Below are 12,044 nucleotides of genomic sequence, written 5' to 3'. Positions count from 1 at the left end.
GTTGGGTTGCAGAACCAAACCAGACAGTTATAGAGGAGCAGATGACAGACTCAATAATTCCTCTGTAGAACTAAATCAGCAGCTCCTTGGGCAGTTTGAGCTTCCTGAGTTGGCGCAGAAAGAACAAGAAGGCAGTTGCCCAAATGGAAGATAGTCTGTCCTTCATTCAAAATTGTTAAATTCTATACAGTCCAGAAAATGGATATGTTTCAAAGACCCTTGCTCCAAAAACTACCAAGAAGTTGATTCATTATTTGCTTGCGTTACACTTCCATCACTGTAGTAACCTGTTGGTTGCTCACACCATCCTCACACCATCTTTTGATCTGTATCCAGAATGCTGTTTTTCATACCATTCTGGACTCTTTGCACTTTATCCATAACTTCTGATACACCCAGTCTTTACATTGGTTGTGTATGCATGAGAAACAACAACACTGTGTCCTGCCATTTTGGATATACGCATTTATTGCAAAGAGTTCAAGTTAGTTCAAGTATTGCTGCATCCGATTGAATTCTCTGTTCAGGATTCTGATGGGTTCTTCTGCAGGACAGACTTTATCATCATAGTTTAGAGATTTTTCTCACCTGGATTCAATTCTTAGGGACCAGAGGTGGGCATCACATACTGTAACAACTGGTTTGACCAGAACCGAAAATGTGAGTGCGCGCATGCGCGCAGCATCGAAAAACCAGCAATTATATAGGACGTGATAGCACCAGGGTGAGTGGGCGGGCCCAGCTGCTGGTTGGACCTACCAGTTCGCCTGAACCGGCAGCAGCCCACCATTGTTTGGGACCAACCTGAGCCAGAATTACACCTGAAGTCAGTTTTATTAACAGTGCTAAAATCTCTTCTTTTTCATGGCTCCCTGTAAAGCTTTTTTTTTTTTTTTAAAAAATGCTTATTTATTCATTTGAATGTACAGATGCTAATAATATTATATGCGATGGTCCTTTTAATGCAATTTAGTTTTTATTTTAGGTTGTGATTTGCAAGTTTTAACATTATGAATAGTCCTTGACTTAGAACCACAATCATAAAAGTCATAAGTCGCCCTGCAGGGCTATGGATAGCAAGCAAATTTAATAGGAAATAAACTTTTTTTAAAAAAATGCTGTTAAAACTTCAAAACAAATGGTTGTAAGTCAAGAACTATCTACAATTTCTATTTTGATTCTGTGTTTGTGCTGTGCTAACCTGTAAGGTAAAAAAAGGTAAAGGTTCCCCTCGTACATCTGTGCTAGTCGTTCCCGACTCTAGGGGGCCGGTCCTCATCTCCATTTCTAAGCCAAAGAGCCAGCGCTGTCCAAAGACGTCTCTGTGGTCATGTGGCCGGCATGACTAAACTCCAAAGGCGCACGAAACGCTGTTATCTTCCCACCAAAGTGGTCTCTATTTTTCTACTTGCATTTTTACGTGCTTTCGAACTGCTAGGTTGGCAGAAGCTGGGACGAGTAACGGGAGCTCACCCCATTACATGGCAGTAGGGATTCAAACCGCTGATCTGCCGACTTTTTGATTGACAAGCTCAGTGTCTTAGCTACTGAGCCACTGCATCCCTTATGCTAACCTGTAGAAGCATGATAAATAAATTTGGTACCTCTATTTACTAGAGGTACTAAATTTATTTATCATGCCTCTACAGTGAAATGCCTTGAGAGATGCTTCATTGAAAATAATGTATTGAGCTTTCAGATAAAGGAGAAGTGGCATAAAACATAATTCCTTTTTATGAACAGAAAGCATAACTAACTGCACAGGATTTGGGAGAAATTTTAGTTTTTAGTTTTTTCCTGTAGTAAGGGTATTTTCTTAGTTGGCAGGAAACTTTTCCACCTTAGCAACAGTTTTCGTTTCAAATCGAGTTTAATAAGAAGTGCTTAAATATGAAAGGGTGAATTCCAAAATCTGACGATGCCAAAACAGAAAAACATTTTAGATGTGTGAGATTCGAGAAATCATTCTTTTAAAAAAAATGAAAACCAGAAGGTAGCCTCTGTAGATGATTGTGTCTTTTTTTGTTAAAGTTGCATAACTATAATTTTAATTTGCAGTTCAATTCCTAAGTCTTTTATCTGCCATCATGGTGTTGTTGGTAATTCTCCTTTGTATTACCTTACCTTAACTTAGGAAAATTACAGTCTAAGTACCATGAAATCAAGAAGTGTCCATCATAATGATGGCCTTAACAAAATTCCCTGTTTTCCACCTCTCATCTACAATACCGCTATAATCGTTGTGCCAGATTGGATTGATAAAATATGATACATGCAAAACATTCTTGGAGATTTAAAATATGTGATGTAAATGGTTGTATAATTAAAAGTGTTTTTCGTTGACTTTCTGCCCTGCCTACTGAATCTAATGAAAAAAAATCTGTGCTTCCCTTTGGCTTCATTAAGGATTGTGTATCTGGTAATTGTAAGGAGTGACTGCATTCATTTCTAGTAATAGCTAGTGTGTAAGTTAAACTTGTGCCGTGCTCATCTCTATGACCCATCTCAACGTGATTAATGAAAAAAGAGCATGTTGTTGTGTTACGTTTGCAGTGATATTTGCTGTGGTCCTTTCCATACAGCTAACAAATAGAATCCACTAAGGGCATTTTGAGCAATCAAGATGCTATATAAAGGGGAATAACACCATTAATACCATTAAGTGGGCCATTTCCTTTGAAGTTTGCTGTGCTTTCCTAGTATGAATTTACGAAGTGTCACTAATGTGTCATCTCAATTTCCTTTGCAGTGAAGTGCATGAAAAACACACCAGCTTTCTTTGCAGAGAGGCTGCACAAGGCCATGAAGGTAACTAAGTCAGAAACCCAAAACACTGTTAAAAAATGTCATGCACTCAAATATTCAAGGGATCTAAGCTTCATTAAGAAAAAGGTGTTAGCTTGGATGTGAAATGTAGATGTAAGCTGGACTTGCAGGTTTAAGACCAGGATAGCTACATGTCACTGAAGCCCAGTGATAGATAGATAGATAGATAGATAGATAGATAGATAGATAGATAGATAGATAGATAGATAGATACATAGATAGATACATAGATAGATACACAGACAGACAGACAGACAGACATAGGGATAGATGGATGGATGATGGAGAGAGAGAGAGAAAGAGAGAGAGATGGATGGATGGATGGATCGATGGATGGATCGATGGATCGATGGATGGATGATAGGTGATGGATGGATGGATAATGGATGATGGATGGATAGTTAGAAATAGATAGATAGATAGATAGATAGATAGATAGATAGATAGATAGATAAGAGAGAGATGAGAGAGAGAGAGAGAGAGAGACAGACATGATATATAGATTAAGGATTAAAAAACTCAAAGAAGTACAGGTAGTCCTTGACATATGACTGCCATTCAGCCTGTCTGTAAGTCACAATGATTGTAAAATGGGTTGGTCATATGACCTTTTTTTCCAGAGGTCATTAAGCAAACCCATGGATCACTATGGGCACACTTTTGCTGAAAACCAGAAGTAACAGATTAAATGTGCAATAGCCATAAATGCAACCATGTTTTCTAGCGCCGCCAAATTCAGACCCATGACCACAGAGGAGGCCCGACCCTCAGAACTTTGGAACCCAGTCATAAATAGCCAAGGACTCCCTGTAAACATTTCCTATGACTTCTAAGAAATGGACAGATACTTCAATGGAGTTTCCTTATTGGAAAATCCTATTAAAAGCACAGATGTTTCTTATTATGGCTTGCAAACCTACTGGGTCAGAGTAGTGTTTTAGTCTAGGTGTATCTTCCAAATACTGATTTGGATCAGGGGTGAAATCCAGCAGGATCTGTCAGGTTCTGGAGAACCGGTAGCGGAAATTTTGAGTAGTTCGGAGAACCGGCAAATACCACCTCTGGTTGGCCCCAGAGTGGGGTGAGAATGGAGATTTTGCAATATCCTTCTCCTGGAGTGGGGTGAGAATGGAGATTTTGCAGTATCCTTCCCCTGCCACACCCACCAAGCCACGTCCACCAAACCACACCATGCCCACCAAGCCACGCCCACAGAACCAGTAGTAACATAATTTGGATTTCACCACTGGTTTGGATGTGTGACTGTATGGACCTTTTTAGTTCATGGCCAAAAACCTTGGGTTGTTTAGCAGGGACACAGAGTCCCGTTTGTTTTTCAATCGAATGGTACAATTTATGTGTTATATTAAAGGCGCAATTCTGAAGTGATTTATTTTGATCTGGTTTTTGTTTTAACATCTCAAAAGCCTGGCATTTTAACAGGAGTCTGTAGACTTTAGTTGGGTCATGAAACATCTGCGAGAAAACCACCAAGCTCAGAGAGAACTAAGACCCCCACAGTTCAATCCAGGAGGCAGGAAATCTTCATCTGAGAATCACACTCTGAACAGGACTGATTTAGAATAGAATAGAGCTGGAAGGGACCTTGGAGGTCTTCTAATCCAGCCCCCTGCTCAAGTAGGAGAACCTATATACCATCTCAGACAAGCCACTGTCTTGTCTTAAAAACCTCCATTGATGGAGCACCCACAATTTCTGGAGGCAAGCTGTTCCACTGGTTAATTATCCTCACTGTTAGGAAGTCTCTCCTTAATTACAGGTTGTTTCTCTCCTTGATTAGTTTCCATCCATTGTTTCTTGTCCTGCCCTCTTGTGCTTTGGAGAATAATTTGACCCCCTCTTTGTGGCAGCCCTTCAAATACTGAAATACTGTTATGTCACTCCTAATTTTTCTGTCCCTTTCTGTGATCTTCTTTAGGGAGCAGGAACCAAGGACCGGACTCTTATACGCATCATGGTCTCACGTAGTGAAGTTGATCTGCTGGATATCCGGCAGGAATACAAAAGAATGTATGGAAAATCTCTCTACACGGATATCTCGGTAAGGCTTCGGCAAGGGTCAAGTTGTTATCCGGGCTCTTATCTTTGGGTGGCGGTAGTGGTGGTGGGTTTCTACTGGTTCTACCCAGTTCGGGCAAACTGGTAGTGGCAGTGGGAGGCTCCGCCCACCTGGCCGGACCTCATCACGGATGCTCTTTGCATGCGCACGCTCACATTTGCGAACCAGTAGCAAAGGTGAGTGAATCCCACTTCTGGGTGGTGGCATAGAATATCAACCAGTCTGTTGCTTAACTAGAAAGGCTGCCTTTTAACAATGATTACACATTGGCTTTTTTAAACACAATATGCTTAAAATGCCATGTGTTGTGTGGAACAAAGGGATTTGGGGGCTTCTGGTATATAAAATTCTAACAGCTAGAAAAGATCTGGTGTTGGAATGGCAGTTCGCAAACTCCCAATTGCAGTGGTGAAATGTGGTTGGTGGGACTGATTGGATAACACACCTATATATTTATGGAATCAGCTGGTGGAGTTTCCATCAAAGTGTAGAGAACGAAAAGCAAAAATGATGATATGATTTGGGATGAAAATAAAACTGGTTGAAGGGTTTGGAGATTTGTCTGGGAATAAGGGTGAAAGGCAGAAGTATAGAATCTAAACAGAAATTATATGTATTATTGATAATAATGCTTATCATTTTTAATGACTATGGGGGGAAAATAAAAAAGAAACCATAAACACGAGACTGTTTTAAAAAATGGCAAGGCTGCAGGTGTAAATGGTGTATGAATGCATTTGCTTGTGGAGTCACTGTGTGACTTGTTTAGCCTGTATATAAAACCTGTATCTGTGCCTAAAGATTTCAAGAATGTTGTCGTTCCCATCTGCAAAAGAAAAGTGTCAACATATCTAATGCTGGTATCCAATTACATCTTTCTTACCGTGCTCATATAGTCCGAAAGGTGCTTTTTCAAGAGGCAACTGGACTTCCTTTGCTTTTCCTTGAAGACGTTTCACTTTTCATCCAAGGTTCTTCAGTTCTGACTGGATGGTGGGGAATGGAAGGATTTATATTCCTTGCAGACAGCTGGTCATTTGCATCAAGGGTGCTATTCAGCGGATTCTGGAGAACCGGGAGCAGAAATTTTGAGTAGTTCAGAGAATCTGGCTGGCCCCAGAGTGGGGTGGGAATGGAGATTTTGCAGTATCCTTCCCCTGCCACGCCCACAGAACCGGTAGTAAAAAAAATTTGAATGCCACCACTGATTTGCATCCTTTTAGAGAGCCGTTGAGGCCACTTAGAGATTTATCTGTGTCCGCAGGGTCACCTGAGTGGTGCAAATGGGTGTGGAGCCTTCTTGGAACTGCTGAAAGGAGCTGTGTTGTGGAGCTGTGCTTTCTGCAGGATGTTTCCTCCCTGTGTCCCTTCACTGTTGTCCCTACGCCTGTTTTTCAACAGTGAAGAGACTCAGGCCGGAAACATCCTGCAGAAAGCACAGCTCCACAACACAGCTCCTTTCAGCAGTTCCAAGAAGGCTCCACACCCATTTCCATCACTCAGGTGACCCTGAGGACACAGACAAACCTCCAAGTGGCTTCAATGGCTCTCAAAGGATGCAAATGAACCAGCTGTTTGCAAGGAATATAAATCCTTCCATTCCCCACCATCCAGTCAGAGCTGAAGAAGCTTCTTGGATGAGAAGCGAAATGTCTTCAAAGAAAAAACAGAAAGTCCAGTTGCCTCTTGAAAAAAAAAAGCACCTTTGGCACACAATCATGACCTGGATGCAGGGGTGAAATCTACTTACCTTCCCTACCGGTTCGGAAGTGCGCGCACTCACCATCATCAGGTCCAATTGTAGACCCCCTGCGCATGCAGAAAGCCTTCTGCTCATGCGCAGAGGGTCAAAAATAGGTTACTTCCTGGTTAAAACCAGGAAGTAACGACGTCCGGGTGGGGGGGGGCGGACCCTCGCTCTGCTGTTGCTACCGGTTCACCGAACCACACGCTGCTGCTGCTACAGGTTTGCCTGAACCGGAGCGAACCAGTAATACTTCACCCCTCCCTGGATGTCTGAGAATCTTCATAGATGTTCTGATTTAGCAAATTGTACTTCTCAGAGTGTCTATGGAGATTCTCAGTCATCCAGGTCACGGTTGTCTCAAAGGTGCTTTTTTTTTCCAACTGGATTTTGTTTTTCCTTGAAGACGTTTCACTTCTCATCCAAGAAGCTTCTTCAGTTCTAACTTAGAACAGTTTTAACTCAGAATGGAAGAAGCTTCAGTGGAATGAGAAGTGAAATGTCTTCAAGGAAAAACAAAAGAAAGTCCAGTTGCCTCTTGAAAAGGCACCTTTGGGATTACTTTTGAGAGGTTTATTTGCGGGCCAGCAATTATATTCCACTCCTTCACTCTTCTTTTTTCCTTCCCTTTCCCATCTTGTTTTTGTTTTACTTTCAGGGTGACACTTCAGGGGACTACCGGAAAATCTTGCTCAAGCTGTGTGGTGGGAATGATTAAGTAGAACATCTGGAATTTTAGAGTGTGTCTTTCAAAGTCACAGCTGGCTTTATATTCTCCTTTCTCACAAAGCTGTCAAAACTCCCACTGCTGGATCAGATTGATATTCTTAATATATTCCCTCCTCTAAAGGTGTATAATAAATACAGCACAAAAAAAATATATTAAAAAGTCTGCTATAGTAGATAGAGATATTTTTATTGCATTCTTAGAGAAGCTGTGCAAATATTGCATCTGACAAATGCTCCCTTTAGAGTATGGAAGGATCCTATATAGTTTTGTGTGCAATATTTTGTCTGACTGTATGGACTTTGTTTGATTGTTTGAAATGCATGGAGTGTTAAAAAAAATCTGAATCAAAAGTGCCTGCTCTAAAATGTGATGGTTTTGATTCCCAAAGAATTTTTTTTTAAATTTCATTACTGTTTGAGGAGGAAACACGCATCTGGCTGGTGGCCTGGGAAAAATAATTTTTGCATTCATTGGATTATCTCCCCTTTACCTTAAAAGAGAAGGGAATTTGGCCAGTGGCAAACTCAGAGCCAAACTTGATGTGTAATCAAAGCATCATTTTGGAGAATGTCGATTAAGGCACAATCATCCAGGCCAAAGGTATCTAAAACGTTGAATCATGGCAACTGCATCAAATTTTGTTACTGTATTTTTCGGAGTATAAAATGCTTTGGAATATAAGACGCACATTAGTTTTTGGGAAAGAAAACAAGAAAAAAATTCTGTCTCTGCCTACCAGCATCGATCAGTATTCATCTGGCTAGCAAGCAGCAAACAGCCTGGTCAGCTTCAACACATTATTGAAGCCTGATTCAGCATGAGCAGCTGATTGGCGGTTGGATCGGCCTCCCAGAATACCACCGATCAGCTGTTCCAGGCTGCGGGCATTGCTGCAGCCCATCACCGCCTCCGTGCGTTGCATTTTCAGCCTCCACATGCCCCATTTTTGGCCTCCGTGCATTGCGTTTTCAGCTGGTTCCAGGCAGCGGGGATTGGTGGTGACGGTAATCTCCACCACCTGGAACCGGCTGAAAATACGATGTGCAGAGGCCAAAAATGCAATGCGCAGAAGCAGTGATTGGTGGCGATATGTTGTGGCGATCCCCGCAGCCTAGAACGGATCTAAAATGGAGTGTGCGGAGGCCAAAAATGCGATGCACGGAGGCCGAAAACGGTTGAAGGATGGGGGTTGGTGGGTGAGTGCGTTTTTGGCAACATTCGCTGTATACGACGCACAGATATTTCCACCCACGTTTAGGGGGGAAGTGTGTCTTACACGCCAAAAAATACAAGACGCTGAAAACTTGCATTACTCATCCAAGCAACCTGATCAGTCAAAATAAAATTAAATAGTTAGTCAGAGAGCCTAATTAATTTTTTTTAATTTTGACTGATCAAGTTGCTTGCATGAGCAATGAATCAGATGAACAAAGTTTGATGCCGTTGCCATGATTCAACCTTTTAGATACCTCAGTTGGAGAATTCATTGGAGTGTGTCAATGAAGGTTTTTATTCCTGATACTAATTTCAATGACATTGGATGGCATTATTTTTATTGAGACAATGAAAAGGGGAGAAGAATTAAATCTCTTCCTGCGTGCTATGAAAATTTTCCTATCTTCCGTCCTACTGATCAGGGTTGTGTTGTTGATGTTGTTTTAAAAAAAGAAAAGAAATATGAACAGCACCTTAAGTCTTTGGGAAGCCTTCCAGTTCAATCATTTCTTCTTTGGCTAGGTGCTTTTTCTGGAATGCAGAAACCCCAATTCATACAACTTCTTTTTCAGGGATATTGATTTGCAAATAATTTGTAATAAGAACCAAGCTGAGTAGCCACATTTAAGATGAGCTGGAGTATTACCCATCCTGCATTTCACAGAAATAGATCCCTCCCAAAAATTGATCCCTTGGTTTTAGGTCTCAGCTCTCCTCAATTCCCTATTTCTCTCTTTCTTTATGGATTAACCTGTTTCTTAAATTGTGCTGCATTCATTGCCCGCTTTCTACAGGTTGTACACGCCAAACCTTTCTCTATTTGTGATCTGAGTTAGTCCTTTAAAACCAAATGTATGTAATCATTTTTTTAAAACACACACACAGACGTTGTTTAAATAAAATTATCTATCTTCTCAGTTTCTTGCAGCGCTTATTTGGGCCACGTGTCGGGGACATAGATTCTCATGTGACATTACTGTTTTAATAGTGAATTGGATTGCTTCATTTCTTATTGGGGCTAAAGTTAGGGTTATGACCACACTTGGAATTTGGCATCCAGTTTTGGTCGCCACAATATAAACAAGATGTTGAGACACTGGAAAGAGTGCAGAGAAGAGCAACAAAGTTGACAAGGGGGCTAGAGGCTAAAACATATGAAGAATGATTGCAGGAATTAGGTATGCAGTGGCGGGATGCTGCCGGTTTAACAACTGGTTCGGTGAGCCCATTCTTCATACTGAAAATAGAACAGTTAAAAGCTCATCTGCTTACCTTCCAAATCAACAACGGTAAGTAGAACAGTGGGGGGGGGAAATCAGCTGTGCCGCACGATTGAGATGAGCTAGAAAGCAGGAAATAAAGGATAGGATAGGGCGGGGGTGGGTGGGCAGGGCCAGCTGATCGTCAAAGCTACCGGTTTTCCCGAATCGGTCCGAACCAGCTGAATTCCACCTCTGGGTATGTCTAGTCTAGTGAAAAGAAGGACTAGGGGACATATGATAGCAGTGTTTGAATATCTCAGGAGCTGCCACAAAGAAGAGGGGGTCAACCTATTCTCCAAAGTACCAGAAGGCAGGACAAGAAGCAATGAGTGGAAACTTATAGAGAGATTCAACCTAGAACTAAGGAGAAATTTCCTGACAGTGAGCCTTCAGAAGTTGTAGGTGCTCCATCACTGGAGATTTTTAAGAAGAGACTGGACAGCCACAGCCACTTGTCTGAAATGTTATAGGGTCTCCTGCTTGAGCAGAGGGTTGGAGTAGAAGACCTCCAAGGTCCCTTCCAAATCTGTTATTCTGTTCTGTATGAGTTGTTTTGGACTGACAGGCATATCATAATAGAGTTTCCACTTTCCCAATAAATACTGCAGCAGAATTCAGTTTGCCCAAGAGAAAAGACCCAGAGATGGAGTGTTCAACAGTAATGGCCATCTGCTTTCTCCTTGCACACTCACTTTTAAAAAGTGAAACTCTGTTGGGACAAACTATTGGAATGCCAGTGGATGTCTCTGTATCCTGCTTTCATCATTCCATCAAATCCAGTTGTTATGAGACACTTACACCCAGAGGCTGCCAACTTTAGTTTTGTCCAACGCTCCATAAATGGAATCCAGAACTTGAGAAAATGCTGCTTTAAGAATCACTCTGTGTAGCTTGTGTTCCAAATTATCTTGGGCTCCTGATTCATGCTGAGTTTGAAAACAGCTTGATCTAATGAAATGTTCCATCTTGTTCAGCCTTTGGCTTCGGTTTCCTACAGGTTGCTGGTTGCTTCGGAGAAGAGTATAAACAGCAAGAACAATGTACTTAACAGTGTGTTATGTTCATGTCTTGCACTGATTTTTCCAGCAATGTCATTGACATCTTGCTGGGATTTATTTTGCTTCGGGAACTAAATTAGACCACGCTAACAAATAGTTCTGCATTACTCATTTTTAAACTGTTCTCATCCAGCATGGGAGATGAAAACACAGGCAAACAGGTCTTTCTTTATCTTTGTCTAACAATTATCCTTCCTGTCCGATCATTGGACAAATCAGCATTTTGGAAGAGAGGCAGACCAGAGATGCAATCTAGCCCTGTGCCAATATTGAGAAAAGTCAGGACTTCCAGTGAGTAGGAACTGAAGCAGCTGAGGAATCAACTACTGGAGGAGTGTCCAATCTTGGCCATTTTTAAAGACTTGTGAACTTCAACTCCCAGAATTCCTCAGCCAGACATGCTAGCTGAGGAATTGTGGGAGTTGAAATCCACAAGTCTTAAAATGGCCAAGGTTGGAAAACCCCTGAGTTACGGGACATCAAATATGCCGGTGTGCTTTTCTGCTGAAGCTAGGTGCAGAGCTCTTCAACTCATCAATGAGGAAAGTTCCAAAGCATCCGATTAGCAAGTCCACCATTGGATTAGGAGCTATGGTGGGCAATCCAAGCTGCAATGGACATTCAATCACGAGTCATTCATTATGGCTCTAGTGGAGATTTCCATCGATGTTGCAAGAAGAAGGGGAACATTTAGCCTCACCCAATACCTTAGACCAGGGGTCAGCAACCTGGGGCTCCGGAGCCAGATTCGGCTCTTTGGGCCCTCTGCTGTGGCTCTCTGTCAGGTGATTCCACCACTGACTGGCCCTGCCCCTTGCCCTCCCCTCCCAGTCACTCCAATGTTGCAGCCTTGTTGCTTCTTTTTCTTTTTGACAAATTTGGGCCAAGAACATTCTAGTTTCTGTGGTAGAAGGTTTGGCTTTCTAGAAAAATCCCTTGAAAACAACTTTAACTAGGTCAATCTCAACATTTTCATGTTAGCCTCTGACCTGAATCCAAGACTTTCTTCTGGAGCTCCTTGGTATCTTTTTTCCCCTCTTGCATTTTGAACTAAAGGACGAATTATTTCACCATAATAAAATTCCAGTCTTTGGGAATTTTTCTTTTTTTTAATTTTCAACTTCCCAAT

At 41.7% G+C, this 12,044-nt stretch overlaps 1 protein-coding gene across 1 annotated transcript in view; it reads left to right on the top strand.

Annotated features, from left to right (window-relative positions):
- Positions 1 to 9,512, top strand: part of ANXA11 (annexin A11) — a 33,078-nt gene extending 23,566 nt beyond the window's left edge. The window contains exons 12-14 of the mRNA XM_070944882.1: positions 2,750 to 2,808; positions 4,766 to 4,888; positions 7,309 to 9,512. Coding sequence (XP_070800983.1) covers positions 2,750 to 2,808; positions 4,766 to 4,888; positions 7,309 to 7,368 — 242 coding nt within the window. The 3' untranslated portion in view covers positions 7,369 to 9,512. The remainder of the gene's footprint in view (positions 1 to 2,749; positions 2,809 to 4,765; positions 4,889 to 7,308) is intronic.
- The last annotated feature ends 2,532 nt before the right edge of the window (positions 9,513 to 12,044 follow it).

Source organism: Pituophis catenifer, unplaced genomic scaffold (assembly GCF_029215685.1).
Source record: "Pituophis catenifer annectens isolate HBS135680 unplaced genomic scaffold, rPitCat1.0.hap2 SCAF_6, whole genome shotgun sequence".
Taxonomy (NCBI): Eukaryota; Metazoa; Chordata; class Lepidosauria; order Squamata; family Colubridae; genus Pituophis; species Pituophis catenifer.
The sequence above is the reverse complement of the archived record's forward strand: the minus strand, read 5'-3'. Positions and strand labels throughout refer to the sequence as shown.